Source organism: Molothrus ater, chromosome 3 (assembly GCF_012460135.2).
Source record: "Molothrus ater isolate BHLD 08-10-18 breed brown headed cowbird chromosome 3, BPBGC_Mater_1.1, whole genome shotgun sequence".
Lineage (NCBI taxonomy): Eukaryota > Metazoa > Chordata > Aves > Passeriformes > Icteridae > Molothrus > Molothrus ater.
Window position 1 is genome coordinate 91,020,572 of NC_050480.2, and position 23,380 is coordinate 91,043,951.

Sequence of the window (23,380 nt, forward strand, 5' to 3'; positions counted from 1 at the left end):
TTAGCATGTCCATTCTCCACAGCTTGGATGTAATTACAGCACAGTGCAGGAGCCAGGGAAGCAATCTACATGAAGGGTTGGTTGTAGTGGGTAACCACTAGTGGTAAACAGAGCAAAAGACACTCTGAAGTATTTGATTTGTCACCAAAACATATAATAAGCAGGCCAGGATTATAGTGCATGACACCAAACAAAACAGAATATTCTTCTGAAGAGCTGAATAGCAACAGTGGCCTATTTTGAAATGCACTATAGTGCATTTCAGTTTCCAGTTCTCTAAAACAGACAGAGATATTTCTGATACAAAGTGCCTCTGAAGTATTTAACAGTGATATTTATCACTTTAGCAGTGCTAGCATAAATAAAGGCTGGCTTTTCTTCTCCACCTAAATTCAGTGTTTAAATTTGAGGGTGCTCCCTCCCCAGAGAGCAGGAGCCAGGGGCCTTTGGGCTGCAGGCACCAGCCCTATGCAGTGCCACTCCCACATGAACTGCACCCTAAACTGAGTTAGAGGCAGATCTCATGGCCTCAGGACAAGTGTTTTGGTGTAACCTGTACCCATATAGCTGAACTCCCTTAATTCCCCCAAGCAGGCTGGCTCTTCCCTACTGCCTACCTGCACCAGTCTGGGCATGATACCTGGGCTCTTCCAGCCACAGTCCTGCCTGGCATTACCCAGAAACCTGCTGGGAAACATGCTAATGGTTTATCAGTACTGGCAGGTGCCAGAGTTGGTGCCTTCACCCTGCTCAGTACGCTACAAAGAGGCGACCCCCAAGGTCCTGGCAGAGGAGGGTCCACACTGACTTGTGCTGTTGCTCTATGGGATGATGTTCCTGGGACAGAGCTTGCACCTTGGACATTCTGTTGAGCTGTGGAATGGGCTCAAGGGCCTGAAATAGGGGATTGGGAAGAAAGAGAGCTCTGCCTGCCCACAGCTCCTCAGAAATCACCCCATCCAAAAGCACAACATTTAGTTGCCTTAGTATCATTTTTGGGTGCTTTGTTATTGGGAAAAAAGCCCAGTAGCATCACCTGTTGCTACCATAGCAGTATTGCCCACTTAGGGTTTTACAACTCTGTACTTGCCATGGAGCTTCTTCTGGCATGGATGCACAAAGTGAATAATGACTGCTGGCTTCAGTTTCCCTCCTTCTAAATGGTACAGATCAGGTCAGACAGCCACAGAGAATCACCAGTGATCTCCAGGATCTGCATCCTGATGTTCTTGAGACATAGTCAGGCAAACAGCTCTAACACCCTCTCAGAAGAGATGCTAAATAGATTCAACCCAGCTTTCACATTATTTAAATGGATATTTATTGATGGATATTTAAAAGGATGTGAGAAATATTTCAACAGCAATCTCTCAATTAATGTGCTTTCTTTTTCTTCTTACAATTTAGGGACGTGGGATTTTTGCCAGTGGTAGTCCTTTTGATCCTGTCACTCTTCCAAGTGGACAAACTCTGTATCCTGGACAGGGTAACAATTCCTATGTGTTCCCAGGAGTTGCCCTTGGTGTTATTGCATGTGGAATGAGACATATTGATGAGAATGTATTCCTCTTGACTGCTGAGGTACTGTATTGAAAATTATTTAAATTCATTAATTTAGTGACTTAGTATTAATGAGCAATTAAACAGAGCTAAACTTTACAATGGGGAAAATACTGCTTTTTGTGTAAGGTCTTTATTTTATAAATTGTATTTGGACAAGTAATTTTAAAGAGTTAACACTTGCCCTAGGGACACCTGACATAAACTATACCTTCTGTTGGGAAGGATAAAAAAGAAAGATTTCAGTACAGTGTTACCACAGGTAAATGCACACATGTACAGTTCACATGCACAGGCACATAGGTTTGATTGTAGATTGAAAGGAATTATTATTATTGATGTTAGTAGCTTTGGGGTGACTCATGTAAATCTTTTGCTTACAAAAATGCTTGAATTTGAATTATGAACAATTTTAAAAAAGAGGGGAAAAAAGCTGCACCAGTTAGCAGATGTGTGAATGCATTATTCAGCTCCTGCAGCTTCTCTAAGTAATATTTCCTTCCAGATTCTTGTTCCTTCTGTGCTCTTCATGGTTTAAAGGGAAGAAAGTGGTCCTTGGCTCTCCCTCAAGGGCAGCTGATAGGCAGTGTGATCCTATGATAGCCAGTGTGATCCTATGTCATACAGAGCTTTCTTAAGGGGTGGGCACTTGCATGCTGTCCTTGTTGGACTTTCAGAGGTTTTTTAAGGTGCATGCTGTGGCATCTTTAAAGGGGTTTGCTAACAGCCTGCCTTCTGTAAGAAAGACATGCACAATTTCCATCTTTAAAATTAGTAAAAAGCCCAGCCTGTCTCCACTGGCTTTAACCATCATAAAAGGGCAATGATCCATCTCCTAAGCCTTTGGATAATTATATCTTCTCTTTAAATCCTCCCCTGTAATTTCAGTTGGATATGGTGATCCTCGCTTCCTGGTCTAAACTGCTGTGTTAGAGTTGTCCTACTTCATTTAGAAGTTGCTTCTAATTTTGGTTTGTGTGAAATGGTTCCTGTATGGTGAGAGCTGATGACAAAAGGTGGCACATGTGTGGATTGAACTGTGTTTCATGTGACAGTCTATGAAGTCAGAAAAAAAATCAGTTCTGAACAAAGAAATTTAACAGTCAGGGAAGTTAAATAGTAGCAGAAATTGTGAGGAAGCTTTTAAATTCTCACTTGAGGTAGTCATTCTTTCCTGACTCTTTGGTGCTGGTTTTGCTATACAGTTGCCTTCCCTTGTAAAAGCTCTAGAAAAGTTTGACATATAAAAATGTGGGTTTTGTCTTGCATAGAAAGTTCTGGTGGTGGCAGGATCCCTGGGCAGCTGCTCCCAGCTCAAGCCTTTCACATCTGGTCTCCTTAGGTGCGAGGGGCTGGGGGCTTGGCTGAGCTGAGCTGATGGGTGCCACAGGGGTCTGCCAGAAGAGGTGTCAGGCCTGTGAAGGCCCTTAGCTGAATAATCACACTGCAAAGCAAAAGCAAAAATGCTCTTTTTGGTTTATGTTCTTGGCTTTTATACTGGAAGGATAAAATCAGAATAGTTTCATGGGGGTTTTAGAATGGTGCTTAGTATTCCTTATTTGAAATTGAAGCATCCCAGATGCTGCAAAATTTAGAGAACCAAACACATGTATTCTGGGTAGAGGGACCTTCTTAGATTGCCAAGGTGTAGCTTGCCTGAAAAAAAAATTATAGAAAGGAAGCAGCCCAAGCTGCATGCCTGCACCTCCTTCTTGCTTTGCCACATCTCAAAATAAATTTGATTGAAATCACAAATAAGTAGCTGTTGTAACTAGAACAGATTTTGATTTCAATGTTCTTTTCTTCCTGCCAAGTAAAATAGAGTGTAACTTTGACTTTAAATGATAAATCTAAGGTACTGTAAGCTGTAATACCTCTTAACTGTGGGCACTTGTTCTGTGATGGCAAGGGATGTTGCCTATTCTTTTAAGTCCTACCAAACACAACAAAAGAGGCAGAGAATTATGAACTAATGAAATAGTCCTGCATGTGTGACCTGCAGTTTAGTGCAGAAATAATCCTACAAAATCTTTTCATTATGGGGAATATGTCCTCGAAAAACCAAGATGCCTCCACTTGCTTTATGCCATTTTGTCTTGGTTGTCTTTACTTTAGATTCTGCAATGAGGCTTTGCTACTTTTTCTATTAAAAACTTGAATTAATTAATATTTAAAACATGAAAACAGCCATACTGGGTGGTACCTAGGATCCAAACTGCTTGATATCTTCCTGTGAAAGCAATCACTAGCGGAAGCTGAGGAAAAGAGGATAAATGAGAGAAATACAGAGTGATCCTTCTGCTGAAATGGCTTCTCAGATTCTGGCAACATTTACTGTATGGCCTTCCCATGCAGGATGTTTTATCCCTGTATTGATTTTTCCTTCATGAATGAGCCTAGTGGCTTTTAAAACATGTTTATACATTTTAACATCTTTTGCCAATTAGTGTCACACTTTAATTATGAGTCCTGTGGAAAAAGAAACTCGGGATTTTCTGCTCTTTGATGATTTGGTTTCCCTACAGCACCATCAGAAATGTTCGCCTTCAGTTGTCCTTTGCATTTCCTTTCAGACTTCTCTTTTTCTCCCAAGTCTATTTTTTTTTGTTGTTTCCTTGATAAAAAAATCATCTTTTTTATTTTCTATGCCCCCTCATGATTCTACCCCATTCTTGTTTGAAGTATGTGGAGAAAAACCACACCCTGCTCAAATTGGTGTTACGTTCTGGATTTATACATTGGCACAATTATGTTTTCTGTGGCACTTCTTATTTTCTCAGTAATCCCACATGTAGATTCATCTTTTTTTCCCCTACCACTGATCTGATGTTCTCAAGGAGTGTTTTTCAAGCACCACATGAAGAAGGTGTTGTTCTCTTTGGAAATGCTTGGGTTTGTGTTTTTGCATATTTTCAATGCTGTTACAGGAGTGTGTCTGAAGGAACAGCATGGCATCTGTACAGTTGATCTTGCTACCTCTCCCACTTTGAGCACTGCCCAAATATTTTGTGGCTTACCTTCTATCAAAAACAGAATCACAAAAGAGAAGTACTCCACTCCTGAACCTTTAATTTTCAGTGATGCATTGCAGTAAGAGCAACTTGCTGTTGATTTCTTCAGCTTTGCTGCAGAGCCCTCTTATGCTGTTAACATCAGGGACCTCATGTTGTGAGTGCCTCTTTACATTCAGATGCACATCAAAGGGCTCTGTATCATTTTGAAATAACCTGGTTGCTGTTATGAAGAGAAGTAACTTGATTTTACATTCTCTTAGCTCCCCCTAGAGGGTTTTTCTCTGCTATATTTCTCAAGATCAGGTTTAAATGTAAACAAATACTTTTTCTTCCCTTGTTACACTCAAGAGCCTATTGCTCTTGTCAGCATTTTGACTCCAAATGGAAAAAACTTAGGACAGCTACCAACATTCTAGTTAGACTGCACAAGAGAACACTGAGTTCTTTTGAACCTGGAGTTACTTTAGTTCAAACTATTAACCTATTTCTGCTGGAAGGGATGCATCCAGACACCTGTTCTGATGCAGTCCTAGATGTTTACAAGCATATGTACAGAGTCCTGTTACCCGATGTGACGGGAACTGTGGGATGTTTTCTTTGTGCTTTGTTTCAAGTATCTTCCTAGAATAGTCCCTCAAAAGTGCACTTCTTGCTTTCTCTTTGGGCTTTTTTATCAGTTTTAACTCTCAGCGTTTCCTGGACTTGCCTGGTGTTTTCAGAACCTCTTGGTGTGTAATACATGGCTCCACCAGATGTTATCCAGAGCAGAGCTTTCCTTCTATCCACATCTGGATCACCCTGAAAGGCTATTTCAAGTCCCCAAATGACAAACAAAATGTAGCTAATGATAGCAAAAATACCAGCTGCCAGTAATTTCTTTCAGAGCATTTTGCACTTAAGGGTTTCAGTTCTGTTCCCTGCACAGGTTAATGTGACAGCTGTCAGAATGACAGGTGCTTCTCTACATTTTAGAAGTCTTTGGCCCAACTGCAATTGTTGGCTGGAATTTATATCTCACAATGAACTATTTTCTAGTTTATGAGATATATTTGCTACTTTATGTGTGTCATGGATTTACTCAAGACTTAAGTAGCTTTTATTGTCTGAGGGAGAAAAAGGTGTAACTCCCAACATTTCTAATTCTTGTGTAGCTTCTCCTAATGACAAAGGTGGTTCTAAAAATGCTGTCTAGGTGGGTAAAGGAGTGTCTGTGGAATTTGCCAAAGCAGAAACTTTTCTTTGCTAAAGACAATATCACTGTCTAATCAAGCTACAGCTTCATCTGCATATCTGGTTACACATGTTTGTGTTATTTCAGGTTATAGCACAGCAAGTTACAGAAGAGAATTTACAGGAAGGTCGCCTCTACCCTCCATTAGTCACTATTCAGGATGTGTCACTGAAAATTGCTGTGAGGGTAAGTCCTTTCAGCCTTTTGTGGCTTTTAGTCTTCCCACCAGCTCTACATGGTTTGATTTTATCACCTAACACGCCTTCACACAAGTTGGTTTGCTTGAATCCATATTGGACATACAGCAATTTCAAAATTACATTTTAAATTCAGAAATATAAAGGCAATCCAAATACAGGGAGAGCTGTGGATCTACAGCAAGTGTGTATGTCTGTAGAGCACAGACTCTGCTGTTCACCACAGTCATGCCAGCTGCACAGCTGAAGGGCTTTTGTCCCTTCATGGTTATCAGCTTCAACTTTTTGTTTGTCCTCTGTGACCTTTTTTCCTAAAATTATTCTATTCTCTCTTTGTCACCTTACTGTGAATAATTCCTCTTCATATGCTTTTGAAAGAATAACAAGGAACCCTCATACATGAAACAGTTTCCATAGCTTCACTCATTCTGTATATTTAAGAAAAGGAAAAATCCTTCTCAAAGTTCATGTCTTCTTAGGCAAGTAGTAACTGTTCTGTAGATGTGAAAATGTTATGTAAATTCCTCAGGCAAAATCAAACTGGCTCTGTGTTTGGCAGAAACACAGTGATAGAAATTCCTCCTCTGTTTGTACGTGTTATAGAAGATACAAAAGAAGGAAAATGTTACCAAGTGATTCCTTCTGCTGTTCTCTTTTGAAACTTTATTCCTGAAAATACTTATTCTGGCTCATACACCCCAACCCAAGAGGCCTCTGCCTTTTCCAGGAGAGGAACACTATCAAAATATTTTGGAATACCAAGCATCGGGTATGAATTCAGACCCTATTCAACCACAATAATTATGTGCACAGACCTGAAGATATGCTTATATAAACACCCAAAGTGCTTCTCAATCAAATTGAGTTGGGATTCAGACTAATCCTAGAAAAGAAGTCTTAATAAGGCGATTTGGGGTCTCAGCTTCTCACCAAACTAGAACATTTATGTTTCAAAGAGAGCTAAGGAAAGCAGGAAGAAGAACATCTCCCTTTTATTCAAAGGAGGAGCATTAGAGTGTTTGCCAAATAGTTTCAAGCAGATCTTTTCACAGTGCTGCATAAAACCTGTCTGCCAGACTTCTTTTGTTTCACAGGTGAATGTTCAGTCTGAAGATATTTGTTTCTCAAGTAGGTGATCTTCAGATGTGAGAGGCTACTTTGATGTGTTGAGAGAGCTCCAACCCCTTCTAAACTTAATTTTTGTGCAGCTGTATTTGTGATGCATAATTGATTCACTTAGGTATGGTCTGGGTGAGAAAAGAGCAAGCAAATATTTGTATTTCGCCCAGCCATTCTGTGCACTGCATAGGACTATTTTTTTCCCATGTGTTTACTTTTTTTGAAGTATATTATCAAGCCATGGCAAATACTAAACTTCTCTAATATGTAAGGAGCATGGAAGCTTTGAACAAACCACACTCTTCTTACAGTGCTTTGGGAAGATGGTAAACCAGGATCAAGTGATGAGAGAAAAACAGAAATTGTATCTCAGTGCTTGGGGCTTGTGGAATATTTTATCCACCACTGCACAGTGAAAGCTAAGGCAGTGCAGAGAGGAGCACTGTATTTGTAACAGTCTGAACACACAATCCTGTTCAAAAGTAGCCCAAGTCAGACCCATGTAAACACAAACATCATCCTGTTGTAGTCTAATTCACAGGGTACTTACCTGGAGCCAGTGAGAACACAGGTGACTGCCAGCACCAGAGAGGGCCAAGTCTTATCTTGATTTTGAGCTAAGTCCTACTTTTATATCCTGTTCAGTGTACTCAGATAGTTTATGAGCACTAATTAGGATTCTAATGCATCTTTCCAGCTCGTAGAAGAAGCCTACAGGAATAACACGGCCTCCACCTATCCTCAGCCCAAGGACCTCGAAGCCTTCATCCGCTCTCAGGTGTACAGCACTGATTACAACAGCTTCGTGGCTGACTCCTACACCTGGCCTGAAGAGGCCATGAAAGTGAAACTGTAAATATTTAATGAAGAACGAACAAATCAGCTGCACTTAAAAAGCATTAAAATATTAAAGTTGTTTCTGCCTAGAAAGCCTAAGAATTGCTAATTTTTTAAGATGCAGAAAACTTTTTCTAATTCATAGTAGTTGGTTAGAAACTCAGATCAAGACATCATCAATTATACATCAGAAAATAAAAATTAATCTGAGAGATATATTTGTGTTTGGTTATTTTGATGGTTATTTTAATTGAGATACCCTACACTACAGTTTGACAGATTTTTTTGAAAAAAATGGTTATATCTTGAGTCAAGAGTTTTGTCACAAACATCAATGGGAACTTAAGCAGATAAATGGGCACTTAAAAATACATTTGATATTTTATCCATTACAGTCACAGTGTAATTTGCATAATTTGTGAACCTATTATTTAAAAAAAAAACACAACAAAAAAAACCCCCAACAAACTTTAAACAACCATAAGGTTAGAATATTTTATTCCAGAGAAAATGCTTACTGGTCACTCTTGTGTGGAGTTATGAAATGAAAATTTCTAGAAGAACCAAATCTGCAGAACCTTTTGTTCACATCTAATCAGAACATTTTACCATTACTAACAATAACATTTAACATTAGCTAAGGTAATATCCTGTATAAGATCGAGGATTTAATTCCCCCACCAAGAGAACCACTGTTCTGATCATTGCAAATGTTTGGCCTAATTTTTTGAACTCCACGTTCTTGACAAAAAGGGAGTATCAAAATGCCAGGAATAGACTCTGAGGAATTATTAGCTGTTAAACAATTACCACTCCAAGAAAAATGTACTATATTTTCTGGATGGTTCTGGGAAAAAAAGGTTACTTGAACATTTCTGTTTCTCTCTAATCTTTACAAGAGAGATTATCTCCAGAAAACCAAATACTAATTTTATTTGTCTAGCCCCTCAGCTCTGTCACAGCTGCAAATTACAGGTCCCAAATTCAGAAAGAGAGATACTTTCTCCCTCACTGCCTAATGGGAACATGTCAGCATTTTTGCCTCACTGTGCTTTTGACAGAAGTTATGATCACACAAACAGTACACCTACCACAGTGAAGGAAAAGACATTTATCATATTCTGAGCAACCAGAAACACTCTGCATTTCAATGCCATCCTCTACATTTTAATGTATTGCTATTGTGAGAAGGGTATTAAAACACTTCCTTGTATTTAATTTGAAATAAAATAATATCTGTTATTTATGTTGTCATCAGCTAAGTGTGCTGAAACACAGTCTTTAAACAGGTGCTGTTGAGTTCCTGGGTGTTGGAGTCGTGCAGCTCAGCAGTGAGTCTGCTTTTATTGCTTGGTACCCCTTTGCACATGAAGGCACTCAGGCACAGAGTGGGAGGTGGTGGGCTGGTGGCCCTTCCAGGGGACTTTTCAGTAGTGTTCTTCAACTACATATTATATTTATATATATTATTATAAATGTGATCATGCATTACAAACTGGACACTCCCCCTCCACATCCACACTCAGCAGCTTCCCTGCAGGAAAACACTGCCTAATGAACCATTAACGGCATTGCCTCTTACAAGCTCCTGGAAAATTCTCTCCATACTAATATTACATAAGAAAGGATTCTTCAAGTTATTTTTATTTTTATGTAATATTAAATATATATATTTTATTTTTTTTACACGTATAGGGGCTTTTTCCTATTTTCTGTATTTTACATGTATTTCCTTATGTAATGTAAGGGGGAAAACTAAACTTTGTCTCATCTGACCCATTTTCATTTCCAAGGTGTTTGGCCTAACAGTGTAAACATAAAATGCCATGAATTGAACAGATGAAAAATTCTTATTAACATAACCAGACAGTCACTTTGCCTCATGACATCCTTAACTGAAGAGACATGGATTTGATGGATGAACACTCGGTGGGTAAGGATGGTTGGTTGCAGAGTTGCAGTCAATGGATGATGTCCAAGTGGAGACCAGTGGGAGTGACATTCCTCAGGGGCCCCAGCAGGTTTGCTGATGGCACCAAGCTATGTGGAGCAGTCAGCACACTGGAGGGAAGGGATGTTATCCAGAGGGGCCTGGAGAGGTGGGTGCGTGCAAGCTTCATGGTGTTCAAGGCTGAGTGCAAGATCCTGGCCCTGGGTCAGGGTGATCCCGAGCACAAACACAGACTGGGTGGAGAATGGATTGAGAGCAGCCCTGAGGAGAGGGACTTGGTACTGGTAGACACAAAGCTCAACATGAGCCAGTGATGTGCACTTGAAGCCAAGAAAGCCAACTGTATCCCTAGGCTGCATCAAAAGCAGCATGACCAGCAAGCTGAGGGAGGTGATTCTCACCCTCTGCTCCACTTTTGTGAGACCCCAAAAAGACCATTGCATCCAGCTCTGGGACATGAACGTAAAAGGAACATGGACCTGCTGGAGCAAGTCCAGAGGAGGTTCACAAAAAATGATCAGAGGGCTGGAGCATCTCTCCTATGACAACTGGCCGAGAGAATTGGGATTTTTCAGCTTGGAGGACAGAAGGCTTTGGCAAGACCTTATAGCACCTTCTAGTACCTGAAGGGAGCCTGCAAGAAAGCTGGAAAGGGACTTTTTTACAAGTGCATGTAGTGACAACACAGGGGGGAATGTTTTAAAGAAAGAGAGTAGGTTCAGATGAGATGGGAAGAAATTCACACAGCACAGTACAGATGAAACAGAAGTGTATAATTCCTAACACACGGTGGAATATTTATCAGGCATGGCTCACAGAGACAAATGCCAGTTTTAGAGTCTTACACATGACAGAGCTTCTGTGGAGTCTTTAGAGTCTTAGAAAATCAGTGAACACATCTCAAAAATATGTGGCAGTTCAGCACAAAAGCTGAGATGAACTACTTGAACCATTCATCTCAGATGTTAAAAGTTTCCTTTTTCACAGTAGCTGTAAGGCAAAGTATTTCAGCGTTAGCAACACCTCTTGCTCTCCAGAATTAGAACTCTTCATAAACAGTTTCTCTCAATTGTCTGAAAGTTTGCCTTCAACACCAAATAAAATCTGAAAAATGTGTCCACTTTGATGCTGTTTCAGGAATTCTAGAAACTGGCCAAGATCCATGTGATAGTCATTCCTCAGGCCATAATCACCATGTGCCTGAAACTGCAGGTCTTCAAAACTGTGAAAGAGACGAAGATTATCAACACTTCCCTCTGTTTCTATATTCTCCACATGCTTGCATGAAATGTGCTTCCAGTTGGGATATCTAATAACACGCCAGAACTCTTCACAGTTTTCTTGGAGTCCCTCCACACAGATGACACCAGGTTTCCCAGTTAGGCAGAAGCCAGTCAGATTTAACTTCTTAGCACAGTCAAAAATCTTTTTCCTCAGTTCCTGCCTGTATATGTGATGGCTGTAGATCCACATGCGATGCAGCTTTTCCTTAGCCCTGACTGCTTCAGCAGCACACTCAGCCGAGGCCTGACAGGTTTCCAAGAAGGGCAGGCTGTTGTCCTTCACCCACTGCACAGCCTCACACACACACAGATCTCCTGGATCCAGAGAGCTGATGTGAGACGTGAGACGAGTATTGAGCTGCAACTGTTGCTGTCTGTGCAGAGCATCTGATCTGGCAAAAAGCTGAGGAGCCACCTGAGGGTACATATGAGGAAGGAGAACCTGCAACTCCACCTTTACCTTAAAAACAGAAGACACACACAGAGAAAAGATTATTGCTGCAGCTACTGAAGACACACTAGATTCTTCTTCCCTGTCAGAGGCAGATTATGAGTAGATGTAATCAAGATTGCAGCATCCTACTGACTGGAACTATTCCCACCTCCCTTTTGTCCCAATAACCCATTCTTTTGTCTGTTCCTTTTCTTGTGTTGCATCATGCTGCCACTTTCACAACACTTCCCATGTGTTATCCAGGCAGCTTTTGTGCTGTTCACAGAACTAATGCTATGGCTTGGGAGAAGGTACACAGTTATCCTCCAGGGATATTTCTAGCTCAGTGTTGCTACAGCAATGAACTGTTGGGAGTCAAGGGCTTTTGATAATCTCATCCCTTACCAAATGCACATGACTAATGAACTCAGCCCAGCTGCTGGAAAAAAAGGCCAAGAGTTACATGGAATGGTGTTTGTGATTGTACCTACTGCATATAGAGACATGTGGCAGGAGTGTTGGAAATAACTTGCCCTTTAAGGTTGCTCCCAACCCAAACCATTGTATGATTCTGTGTTACCATTATTTTAAGCAAGTATTCACCATAAAGAGGAATCAGGATTATAGGGGATGAAAAGATTTATGAACGTTTCAGGTCAGGGAGACCTCAAGTTTATCTTATCTGATCTCTTATGAACGTTGGGCTGTTGAATTTGTTTTGATTATTCCTACAGTGCCTTCAAACAGAGCACCACAGTTCTTTGGCAGCTGAACCCTGCCTCTAGTCCAAGAGCAGGAAAGGATTTATGTGTCCTCAGTGCTTCAAGCTCCTGTAGACTATTGGGGGGTACTCACTACAGTGCACAATCATATGATAGTCCTGTAGAGACAAGTGAATCATGAAATGACTAATTATCTTTCCAAGTCCCTTGATGATCTGCTATGGAAAAAAACCCCACTACTCCTACACAAGCCCTCCCTACATGGCTCATAAAACTTCTCTCTCTAGGTTGGTGAAAGGGTGCATTTTAGAAAGATACCTAAGTTTGTACCTAAAGTTTCGAAAAAATCATGAGGCCACCCAGTAAATTGTTCTAATGTTTGATTACCTTCATTCCATGGAAAATGGCTTTTAGGCTGAGTTTGTCTGTTTTCAATTTCCAGTCAGTGCATTAGTATGCGCTCACACCTGTGTTCTCTGTGCAAGTATTTACACCCATTAGTTCAGTCCCTTTCCTCAATCAGTTAAACTGCTGTAACTCCTTCTACTGAGAGTTTGGTTTCTCTGCTCATAGGCTGGTTTTGTTTTTGTGTTCTTGTGACTCCTCATAATTGGAGTCTGCCATTTGAGGCTATTTTTGCAATATTATATTTCCAACACAGATGTTAGCGGCAGCTGAGATTTTCTGTTACTCTAGACTTCTCAAAGAGCAAAAAAATGGGGTGGTTTTTCTACCCCCTTTTTTCTGGGCAGCCTTTTCCAGTGTGTGCAGAAGGAGTACAGACAACAGCACCCATGAACAAGTCTCCTTGGCAGCTCTCACCTTGGCCTCCCCGACATCGAGAGCGATGCGATATTCCAGCTGCGGGGGCAGGGCTCCGTCAGCATTCCTCAGGTAGCGCTGGATGCTGGGCACGGCATCCGCATCCAGGCTGAATTCTCCTCTCTTGGGAAACATCGAAAGGAGCATTTCCACTTCCAGCAGCTGGAGCTCCAGGCATTCTTTCACCGTGGCAGCCATTGCCCTGCCCTCCACGCCCGCCTGGAACGAGAGGACTGCAGTCAAACCCCGCGGTTCGGCGCATGGTGAGCTTCAGCCCCCCAGAGAAGCCCCGCGATTCTTCAGGGGCAGAATTTGGTTAAACACAGCCTCAGCAGCCGGGCCCTCGCAGCCCGCAGCGGGCAGGGGCGGTCGGGCGGAGCCGTGCGGGCCCTGCCGGGCTCAGGGATGGAGAAGAATGGAACGGAGCCCCGCGCTGATGTGCGTGGGCAGAGGTACATTATTTATGGGATTTATCAGCACATACACCCCGTGCTGGCTGCGTGTCGTGGCTCACCCCCAGCCGGCAGCCAAGCCCCGCACCCCGCGGGATCGGGGAGACTCGGAAGGGTAAAAGGCAGAAAATTCGCTGGTTGGGATAAAGACAATTCCATAGGGAGAGCAAAAGCCGCGCACACGAGCAAAGCAAGGAATGAATTCCCTGCTTCCCATGGGCAGGCGGGTGCTCAGCCATGCCCAGGAGAGCGGGGCCCCATCACACCTCAGGGTCACTTGGGAACACAAACGCCATCGCTGCAATCGTCCTCCCCTTCCTCCTTCCTCCCTGCCTTATATACCGAGCGTGATGTTCCATGGTCTGGAATGTCCCTTTGGTCAGCTGGGGTCACCTGTCCGGGCTGTGCCTCCTCCCAACCTCCCAAGCATGCCCAGGCCCCTCCCCAGCCTGGCTGTACAAAAATCAGGAGAGGCCTCGGCTCTGTGTAAGCCCTGCTCAGGAATAACAAAAACATCTCCACATCATCATCATCATCACTGTGTTCAGCACAAATCCAAAACCAGCCCCGTACCAGCCACTGGGAAGAAAATTAACCCGGCCCCAGCCAAAAGCAGCGCAATGGGGGGCAACTTTGTAATCCGAGCGCGCTGTCAGCGAAGCTGCGCGGGTCTGGCTGTCACAGCGAGCCGAACCGAGCCCAGCCCGGCCCGGCCCGGTCCGGGCCTCTCCCGGGCCGCTCCCGGGTGGGCGGGGCGGCGCCTGCGCGGCCGCGGCTCCGGGCGGGGGCGTGGCCCGAGTGCCACGCGGCGTGCGCCGCCCCGCCCACTCGCCCGCCATTGGTCTGGGGCCCCGCGAGTGGGCGGGGCCGCGCCGGCTCCGTGCGGGGCGCGCGGCGGCGGCTCCGGCGGGATCGCGCCCCACCCATCCCATCCCGTCCCATCCCACTCATCCCGTCCTACCCCACCCGTCCTACACGTCCCGTCCCGTCCCGTCCCAGCCTGTGCGTCCCCGCGCCATCGCCGGGGGTCCCGAGGGAAGCAGCCGTGTAGGAGGCGCGTGTCTGGCCGGCCCCGCCCGCCCGGCCTGGTGTCCGAGTGCCGGTGCGCACGGAGCCGCGCCTGGGGCAGCATCCCGGGGACACCGCTGGGGCCGCCCTGCAAGCGCCTGGCGAGGCAGGACTCGCTGCTTTGGGCTCGGCAATCGGTGCATAGAGCCGCGGCCGAGCGCTCTGCGCGGCTGATGTCACGGTGAGAAGCGGGAAGCGCCGCTGCGGGAACTTGTTCGGATCCCTGGGTCCGGACTGGGAATCCTGGCTCTCCCTGGATCCAGACTGGGCATCCTGGCTCTCCTCGCCTCGTCCCTCCGTGATCTGCGTGTGTCTGATCCCGCTGTTTATCCGCTGCTCTCCGGGCAGCGTGGAGGCTCCTTCCCGGTGCTCCCAGCCGCTTGTCCCCTCTCACTGCCATCCGTGTCGCTTCCTTCCCTAGGGATGGATTCCGAAGCCCTTAGGAAGTTCTCGGCCCTGCACCCCCGGCCTGCCGGGCTGACCCTGCACTACGGCACGGCCGGGTTCCGCAGCGCGGCCCAGCAGCTGGACCACGTCGTGTTCCGCATGGGGATCCTGGCCGCCCTCCGCTCCAAAGCCGTGACAGCGACCATTGGCATCATGGTCACGGCGTCTCACAACCCTGAAGTAAGGAAGGACTGCCCTCTCCTCAAACAGGCCACCGGTGCGGTAGAATGATGTGAAGTGCTTTGGTAGAAGGGTGGAAAGATGTGATCAGTTTGTTGGAATTAAAGCTCATCATAGCACGGAGAGAACCAGACCCTGAAGACTCTAGGACCTGCTTAAAGCATTCAGCCTGCTCCCTGTAAATACGGCCTCTGGTCTAGCTGAAGATATTTTTCCTCTGTACACAAAAGTGGGATTTTTTCTCATGTGGAAGTGGTGTAACACAGGAAGCATTTCATGTTGCAATTTAGCTTTTTAATGTTGGGGAGCTAGGAGTAACATTGAGAAGAGAAGAACCTTTGAGTAAAATCTGTAAGCTTTAAAAATAAACATGCAAATGCAGCGATTACAAATCAGGCATTTAGACTTTTGCTGCTGTGGAGCATTGAAGGTTATTAGAATCTCCTCTTGTGTAATTTTAATGTCGAATGAATTTCACACCAAAATTATAAGGGAGAAAGAGTTGGTTAGTTAGTATGCTTGTTATAGTGCTTCTTTGGGGAGGTTTAAATAAACAGCTAAGCTATTGCATCCCAGAAGTTCTCCACTTTTAAAAAAGCAATGTGACTGAACCATGTGTTGTCTGTCTTCAAAAAGATTTTATTAGTTCCCCACTTTTAGATTTACTATTTTTTGTTCTTTTGTTTTTCTGCTAAGGAAGACAATGGTGTAAAGCTGGTTGATCCTCTTGGAGAAATGCTGCACCCTTCCTGGGAAGAGTATGCCACACAACTAGCAAATGCAGAGGAGCAAGAATTACAGAAAGTGGTAACTGAGATCTGCCAAAAAGCAGCAGTGAACCTGCACAAAGATGCCTCGGTTTTTATTGGTAGAGACACCAGGTAATGACAAAAGGCTGTAGCTATGTCCTGCTCTTATGGAAGTACCAGTGCTGTCTTCAGGGGAGTTGTGTGGGCACTGTGTGGTGTCACCTGTGCCCAGCCCTTTATATGTGTTTGCAATCCCTGAGGGTGTTGGATTTCAAACTTTATTGGGAATTGCCTACAGCAGGGAAAGGTTTGGATTTCTTCACAGTGAGTCTAAATCTCGTGGCAGGAAGCTTGTAGAGTCTTCCACACATATGTGCTTCCTTCCCATAGAGTCCACAGATGAATGCCTTTGCCAGGGTTATCAGATGTACTTGTTGTTTTGCAGGCCAAGCAGCAAGAAGCTGTCCCAGTCAGTTATAGATGGTATCCAGGTTCTAGGTGGTCAGTACCATGGTAGGTTACACTTGTGCAATTCTAATCTCATTTCAAGTATTTTTATGTAAATGTGACTCCTTTATGCAGCCCTAGGGCAACAGCCCAGACACATTCCCATCCTTGCTTGTGCCAGTTTTATTTCAGGGTGGTTGTATGGCTTTCATGCAAGGCAGGGCAGGGGAGGGTTATGTTTTCATAAGACAAAATTGAAAAAATCCATAGATGTTTCCTGTACTGCACTTGTCTGTTTACTGTAAAACTTTGAAGCAGCAATTAATTTGCAATTCTATTCTGAGTATTGTTCCTTTTATTTCACACTAGATTATGGTCTGGTGACAACACCACAGCTCCACTACATGGTCTGCTGTCAAAACACCCAAGGGCAGTATGGGAAAGCAACACTGGAAGGTTATTATGAAAAACTCTCCAAAGCTTTTATGGAACTGATAAAACAGGTGAATAGTAGGTGTTGTCTTCTTCGTGCAAGTGTACAGAATTAATCTCTTCTGTTTGTTAGCCTGTTTGGGCCTGAAGTTTCTAATTCAGCATGCTCTAGGTGTGGTTTCTCTAGGGTAATGGTTCACTTTGCCCCTTCTTCCCTTGCACTAAGTCTCACTGCTCCGGAGAGTTTCAGAGGCACCTGAAGATTGACTGTGCCAATGGAGTAGGAGCCCTGAAACTGTCAGAAATGAAGCCCTACTTTCCACAAGAGGTGCTATTCCACATATATAATGATGGAACCAAGGAGAAACTCAATCACTTATGTGGTGCAGATTTTGTGAAAGTTCACCAGAAACCACCTGGAGGTAAGTAGTCAGTAATTTTATGTTGCTTTACCTCCTCTGCAGGGTCTGGCAAGGGTCCACATCCTTGGGTAAGTGGAGCTCCCTGTTTCTTACTAAGTGACTGCATGAATGGTTCTCCTTGTGCAATGGAAAGAGGGAATAGCCTGGCCAGGTTTGGCACATCTCTGTTAGTGTGAACTGCTTGGAGGAGCACAGCATCTCTCTGACTGGCTGAAATATGTTTGGCAGTCTCTTCTGAATGTTAAGCTGGCAGAGTCCAAAGATCAGTCAGGACTGGCTTAGTGCTATTTATTTTACTCCCCTTTGCATTATGAAGAAACACTTTTCCGGGTTCCTGCAGAAGGGCTGGGTTCATTAACAGCTCGGTGCCAGCAGGCTGACTCATTGACAGAAACCAGTGAGGAAAAGATTTCAGTCCATTTTCTGAGAATTGTATAAAAGCAAAGCCCTGAACTGGGAGAGCAGGCTGGTTTGGATATGAGACTTTGTGAGGCTAAACTGAGTTCTCCATTGGACAGCTGTCTTCTCACTGCAGCTGCTGGCCAAATCTGAACACCAAGATATGGTGCTGCTTCCCCTTCCCACGCTGGTTGTGTACTGGAGAAATGCAGTGCTGGGAGCAGCACAGTGGCAGGACCTGCTGGGGATGGATGCTTGTGCCTCCTGTCTGGATCCTGGCTTTAACTGTGCCTGAGTGGAGTCATTTGTATGCAGATCTGTGCTCTGAAAAGAAAATGTGTTTTCCTAATCACTCACTGAAATAAATTGCCTAGTTTTCTTTCTTTTCCTGTCTTTAACTTGCATTTGTATCTCTGTGCACTAGGGCTGGACATGAAGCCCAATGAGAGATGCTGCTCATTTGATGGTGATGCAGATAGAATTGTTTATTATTATAAGGACACAGCTGGCCATTTTCACCTGATCGATGGAGATAAAATAGCAACTTTAATTAGTATCTTCCTAAAAGAACTTCTTGCCAAGGTAACTAACATATGAAATGAATGCTGGCATTTTAATTTTTAAAGTATAAAATAGTCTAAGGAAGCTGTGTTGCTTGGTATGTGGTCTCTACATCTACGTAAAGTGAACCAGCTTTAAAAAGAGATCAGTCCTGTACCTCAGTGCTGTGGCCAAAAAGGGGTTTGGAAAGTCTAAGCTTGAAGAGCTGCTTCAGCCAAACCCAAGAAAAGTCAATATGGAATGTACAAATACTTGAACAGCATTCATGTTGATTTAAAGCTACAGAAGTTCTCAGTGAGCTGGTGCCTCCCTCTAGTACTCAAGAGTTTTAATTGTACATTTAAAAGTTCTGATTATCTTTCCATTTATCCATTGTGTTTGGCTGTGTGCCTATTGGACAGTAAAACTTGCTTTATTGGTTTGCTCAGGTGAAACAGAACTTCAAGATGGCAGTGGTACAAACAGCATACGCCAATGGGAATTCAACACGCTACCTCCAGGAAACACTGAAGGTATTCTCCGTGTTTTTCCTAGGTAGTTTACATTTTTTTTATTTTAAAAGTAAATGTACTGTAATGTGATTGCTAGGAAAATTAAATCAAGCAAAAATAAATTACTCTTTCAAACCTCCAGTAGTGACTAAATTCTTGGTGGCAAAAGAGACACAAAAGAGCACGGCTTAAAAAGTTCTAGTCAGCTTTTATTAATTTTAAAAGTGTTTAATTAAATCCCTTGGTACTTAAACAAACTGAGGACTTTATAGCTTTGCAACTAAGTGAGTGAGTAGAGGCTCCTTGATACTTTGACACTGATTCATTTCCTGGAGCAAGCTAAATGTTCAGGAATTGAGGGAAGGTATTATTTCTGTTTGTATGTGAATCTAGTGTGTTCCCTGAAGCTATCAACTAAATTGGATTTTTCTAGGTTTGGAGTTTATTTCTTTAATTAGCCTTTATTTCTCACAGGAATAAATAGTTTTTAATTGGGTCTGCAGAAGTAGTGGAGCATTTTAGCTCGGGGGCCTCAGTGGCCATGAAACAGGGGTTGGTTTGTAACAGTCCTTGCAGGCTGGTGCTCAGTTCCAGCCTGCAGAGGAGAGTCTGTAACCTTGCTGTCATTCTCTGCACACCCTTGGCCTGCAGGTCCCTGTGCACTGTGTCAAAACAGGAGTGAAACACTTGCACCACAAGGCCCAGGAGTTTGATGTGGGTGTTTATTTTGAGGCAAACGGACATGGCACAGTAAGTATGAGCAGGTAATCCATATGATCAGCCACTACGTACAAAATTTTAGTTAAATTACCTGGAGAAGGAGGTCTTTTCACTCTCTGCTTAGTTTTATAAACAAGACTTTTTCTTCTTGTTTGAAGATAGACTTCTTTACTCCTTTTGTCTTTATCAGAGCATTGCCACCAGCTCCTCTGTGCTTGTGGGGGGATGGGAATTCATGGTAGTGAACTTTAATGATGGCTATTTGGGCTTAGATGGTAAAAGTTTTGTCCTCACTACTGCATATATCCTGGTTTCATCTTGACAAGCTCTTATCTTTTTCTTCTAGGTCCTGTTTAGTAAAGCTGCTGAAACTAAAATTCGACAGCTGGTAAAAGAGGAGAAAGATAATGAGAAAAGAGAAGCAGCAAAGATGCTTGAAAACATGATTGACCTGATTAACCAGGTAAAAACTGAGAGTACTGGAGCACGGTGTTGGCAGGGTTAGCCAGTTTGTGAGCTCCTGTCAGGCTGCTGCTGGGGACTGCTGGAGGGTTCCTGATGAAGTGCTGCCTCCCTGTGCTCTCTGCTGCAGTGTTTTTCCCTCCCTGTTGGCAGACTGTTGGCGATGCTGTGTCGGACATGCTGGTGATTGAGGCAATCCTGGCTCTGAAGGCTCTGAGCGTGCAGCAGTGGGACGCCCTCTACACCGACCTTCCCAATCGGCTGCTCAAGGTCCAGGTGAGATACCACCCACACTGGCTCAGGCCACAGCAGCCTCAGGAGGCCTGCTTACAGCATCTTTTGCCTGCTTTTATTTTAAAGCTGAAACAGACCATGAAAGGGCAGAAATAGGCCAAAGAAACTGAGAAAAAACCTGAAGGAGGGACAAGAATTTCACTTGGACTAAAATAGAAATATGACTTTAAAAAATATTAAATAATAGCCAACTATGTTAATGGAAAAACCTGACCAAAACTCTTCAAATTTTAACTTAAGAATAAATTCAACTTTCAAATTAGAAAAATCCTGTTTTTTCTAAGGCCTCTGCCTGCTGGACAGCTGGCTTTTTCTTTTTGTGCCACTTTGTATAACTTGAATGTTCAAGCTCTTGCTTCTGTATCCTTTCAGCATTCTGACAAAGCTTGAGCAGAAGGTGCCATGTGGCAGCATTCTGTTAGACACAGTACGGAAGCTCTGGGCTCTATTTGAACTGGAGGAAACTATTTAAGTTTCTGGTCTACTGAGAGAAGCTGTAGCCTCACTTCAAGCTGACCAAGAAGGCATGTTCAGAACTGACCCTTTTTTAAAAAAGGGGCAGCTGACGCCTCTCAAGACTTGGTTAGCAGATGCTGCAGGGATCCTGCAGCCCCCAAGTGTCTGAGTAGCCTTTATTAGCTCCCAAACTGAACTCCTCTCCAGGCAGCACGACATAGCCAGCCCTGAATTTGTCTTACCCTGTTTCTGATGCCACAGGTGGCAGACAGGCGTGTTATTGACACAACAGATGCAGAAAGGCGAGCACTGACGCCCCCGGGGCTGCAGGAGAAAATCTATGCCCTTGTGAAGAAGTACAAACTGTCCCGGGCGTTTGTCCGTCCGTCGGGAACAGAGGACGTCGTCAGGATCTATGCTGAAGCAGACACACAGGTCAGAGCTTGACTCATTTATGGGCTTGTTCACATTTAACAATCTTCTGCCTAGCAGGGGGTGATGAAGGAAGTCTGCTTCCATACTTGTCATTTAATCACACTTAACAAATGCTTAATTTGGAAAAAAGACTGTGGTCACAAAAAGTCACTTTGGATTTTCTTTTATTTAGAAAAGTAATGTTTAATGTTCTCAATGTTTATCTTCAAAATGAAAATATAAATGTTTATAAAGGCAGATTTAACACCAGATGATTTTGAAAAGACAACCAGCCTTCTGAGAGCTCAGAGTTCAGAAGAAAGTTACCAAAGCAGTCCTTTACACAATTTCATAAGAGGCAAAATAGAAAAAAAATTCTGGCTGCTGTTAAGTTAGTCCACATCTGAACTTAAAGGTGACAGCAAAAGCAGTGGTTTTGCTCTCCCCACTTCACATGCTCCTACCTGCTTTTCTCTGCCAGCATGATGGCAGTGGCTGGTGGAGCAATACAGGGAACACAACAGTTCCAGGAAAATGCTTGCCATAATATCATGTATTTGCTCCATTCTTCTGATGCTGACAGCAGCATAACTAACTTTTCCAACATTCCACAGGAGAATGCAGATGCACTCGCCCATGAAGTGAGCCTGGCTGTTTTCCACCTCGCTGGTGGAAAAGGAGCACCACCCCAGCCTATATAATGAATGGAGTTAAAGCACACAGCTTCCCTTATCTTTTAATATCATTTTTTTTACCATGTGCTGCTGTGCACAGAGCCAGCCCTTCCTGGGAGTAGCAAGGATTGACCAGAACTGAGTGTAGTATCACTCTGCTTATTCTTGACCTCCGTTATCAACTTACCTCTAAATGAGATGTTCTTGCTGTTGAATGTTCCCCTCCCCAAGTTTGTCTAACTTCTTGACAAGCCCTGGCCATGTCCAGAAGGAATTCTGCCCCTCCCTGCCCCAGCTTAGTTCATTGTCACATTGTGCCTGACCTCCAACACCCACACCCTCAGAGCACTGGCCATGGCTGCATGACCAGAGCTCTGCTGTGACTGTGCTCACAGTGGCTGCTGCAGAATCATCATCCCCACCTTCCCCCCAGTAGCCCAATCAGCTGTGGGCAAACAGTGTAAGACAGAGGCTGTCACTCATCTTCAGATTCAGTTCACCTCATTTTGAGGGGGGAACAATATACTGAAAAAGAATATTTGCAAATAATAATCTATTATTGCAATATTATCTTCATTAGATACTTTATGACATGATTTAGAAAGTGATTTGCAGTAATAGTATTTATAATCACACTTGAGAGGGAAGGGATAGAGACAAATTTGTCTTCTGTGGCCTTAACCGCTCCCCAGCACCATGAAGGAGCTGGGCCAACAGGATGCAATGTTTTAAACACACCAGTATCCTCCTTGGCATACTTTGGTTCAGGGTGTCTACCTCTGACAAACAGTTCATTGTAGTGCTGCTTTAACTCCTGCCATAATAGCATTTTACAGGTTATTAAATAAGCACAAGTTCCAATAGATCTTTAAAAAAAAAGACAAAAATAAACTGGAAACAAATTGAAAAAATGTGCACCTTGTATTTTTTTTTCATTTTTTTAAAGACAGAACTCAAGACAACAAAACATTTACTGTAAATAGTAGGCACCATAATCAATATGAGCCACCAATATTTAAACTTGATTCAGGCCACATCCAGAACTTCTCTTATTTACAAATATTTAACTTAAATACAACATTAAGTATTTCATTACATACAAAATAAGAAAAGAATACTATACAACTGGGAAAGATACAGTAGTTCATTTAGATAGTTACACTACATATAGGCTGAGTAGTACCAGTTTGGTTCATGATTTTATGACACCTTCCAGAAAATCCTTCTCAACCATTTCTTCTATCTTCTGTCTTGCTTTGCTGGAGAAGGTCTTGAGGTTCTCCATTTTTATGTCCTTACTTGGAAAACAGTTGGGGTAAAGGACAGGGCTCCCTGAGTGTCCAACACATCTGCTTGTGACTTTGCTGTTAAAAACTTGGCTGAGTACATTGAAGAAAGGCAAGAGCTGCTCAATGCTGCGAACGGTGTAGATGGTTAAAAGCAAGTGACCTGGTTCCCAGCTTAGTGTTTTCCCTGAGCCATCCTCCTCTGGGTTTTTCTGCAAATATAGAGACATGGGAAATAATGCAGGACAAAACATTAA

General features: G+C 43.5%; 4 protein-coding genes across 11 annotated transcripts in view; 2 read left to right on the forward strand and 2 right to left on the reverse strand.

Moving 5' to 3' along the window:
• The window catches only part of ME1 (malic enzyme 1), a 154,031-nt gene extending 145,857 nt beyond the window's left edge, over window positions 1-8,174 (forward strand). For both annotated transcript variants that reach the window (XM_036379346.2, XM_036379347.2), the window contains exons 12-14: window positions 1,408-1,581; window positions 5,893-5,991; window positions 7,819-8,174. In XM_036379346.2, coding sequence (XP_036235239.1) covers window positions 1,408-1,581; window positions 5,893-5,991; window positions 7,819-7,977 — 432 coding nt within the window. In that variant the 3' untranslated portion in view covers window positions 7,978-8,174. The remainder of the gene's footprint in view (window positions 1-1,407; window positions 1,582-5,892; window positions 5,992-7,818) is intronic.
• A 265-nt stretch (window positions 8,175-8,439) lies between these two features.
• RWDD2A (RWD domain containing 2A) lies at window positions 8,440-14,314 on the reverse strand. 3 transcript variants are annotated; one of them, XM_036379357.1, is made up of 3 exons: window positions 14,195-14,314; window positions 13,170-13,388; window positions 8,440-11,652 (listed from the first exon to the last, which is right to left on the reverse strand). In XM_036379357.1, the coding sequence occupies exons 2-3, from the start codon at window positions 13,365-13,367 to the stop codon at window positions 10,975-10,977; spliced, it is 876 nt and encodes a 291-aa protein (XP_036235250.1). In that variant the 5' UTR covers window positions 13,368-13,388; window positions 14,195-14,314; the 3' UTR covers window positions 8,440-10,974. The 3 variants fall into 3 exon arrangements, with proteins under 3 accessions (XP_036235250.1, XP_036235248.1, XP_036235249.1); XM_036379355.2 differs by having other exon boundaries at window positions 13,964-14,314; XM_036379356.2 differs by lacking the exon at window positions 14,195-14,314 and adding an exon at window positions 13,888-13,928.
• Window positions 14,315-14,765: 451 nt separating this feature from the next.
• Window positions 14,766-22,748, forward strand: PGM3 (phosphoglucomutase 3). Of its 2 annotated transcripts, XM_036379348.1 has the most exons (13): window positions 14,766-14,870; window positions 15,111-15,316; window positions 16,013-16,197; window positions 16,511-16,578; window positions 16,882-17,015; window positions 17,171-17,366; window positions 18,190-18,347; window positions 18,755-18,838; window positions 19,469-19,567; window positions 19,884-20,000; window positions 20,153-20,275; window positions 21,011-21,184; window positions 21,778-22,748. In XM_036379348.1, the coding sequence occupies exons 2-13, from the start codon at window positions 15,113-15,115 to the stop codon at window positions 21,862-21,864; spliced, it is 1,629 nt and encodes a 542-aa protein (XP_036235241.1). In that variant the 5' UTR covers window positions 14,766-14,870; window positions 15,111-15,112; the 3' UTR covers window positions 21,865-22,748. The 2 variants fall into 2 exon arrangements, with proteins under 2 accessions (XP_036235241.1, XP_036235242.1); XM_036379349.1 differs by lacking the exon at window positions 14,766-14,870 and having other exon boundaries at window positions 14,955-15,316.
• Window positions 22,740-23,380, reverse strand: part of DOP1A (DOP1 leucine zipper like protein A) — a 61,096-nt gene continuing 60,455 nt past the window's right edge. For all 4 annotated transcript variants that reach the window (XM_036379345.2, XM_036379342.2, XM_054514179.1 and 1 more), the window contains one exon: window positions 22,740-23,335. In XM_036379345.2, coding sequence (XP_036235238.1) covers window positions 23,030-23,335 — 306 coding nt within the window. In that variant the 3' untranslated portion in view covers window positions 22,740-23,029. The remainder of the gene's footprint in view (window positions 23,336-23,380) is intronic.

Coding starts and splice junctions, on each gene's coding strand:
- RWDD2A (XM_036379355.2), bottom strand. CDS start 14,137: ATGTTTTTGTTATTCCTGAGCAGGGCTTACACAGAGCCGAGGCCTCTC. Junction 13,389..13,963: donor ACCATGGAACATCACGCTCG/GTATATAAGGCA, acceptor CTCTCGTTCCAG/GCGGGCGTGGAGGGCAGGGC. Junction 11,653..13,169: donor TCGATGTCGGGGAGGCCAAG/GTGAGAGCTGCC, acceptor TCTGTTTTTAAG/GTAAAGGTGGAGTTGCAGGT.
- PGM3 (XM_036379348.1), top strand. CDS start 15,113: ATGGATTCCGAAGCCCTTAGGAAGTTCTCGGCCCTGCACCCCCGGCCT. Junction 16,198..16,510: donor TTTATTGGTAGAGACACCAG/GTAATGACAAAA, acceptor GTTGTTTTGCAG/GCCAAGCAGCAAGAAGCTGT. Junction 20,001..20,152: donor TGATTGACCTGATTAACCAG/GTAAAAACTGAG, acceptor CCCTGTTGGCAG/ACTGTTGGCGATGCTGTGTC.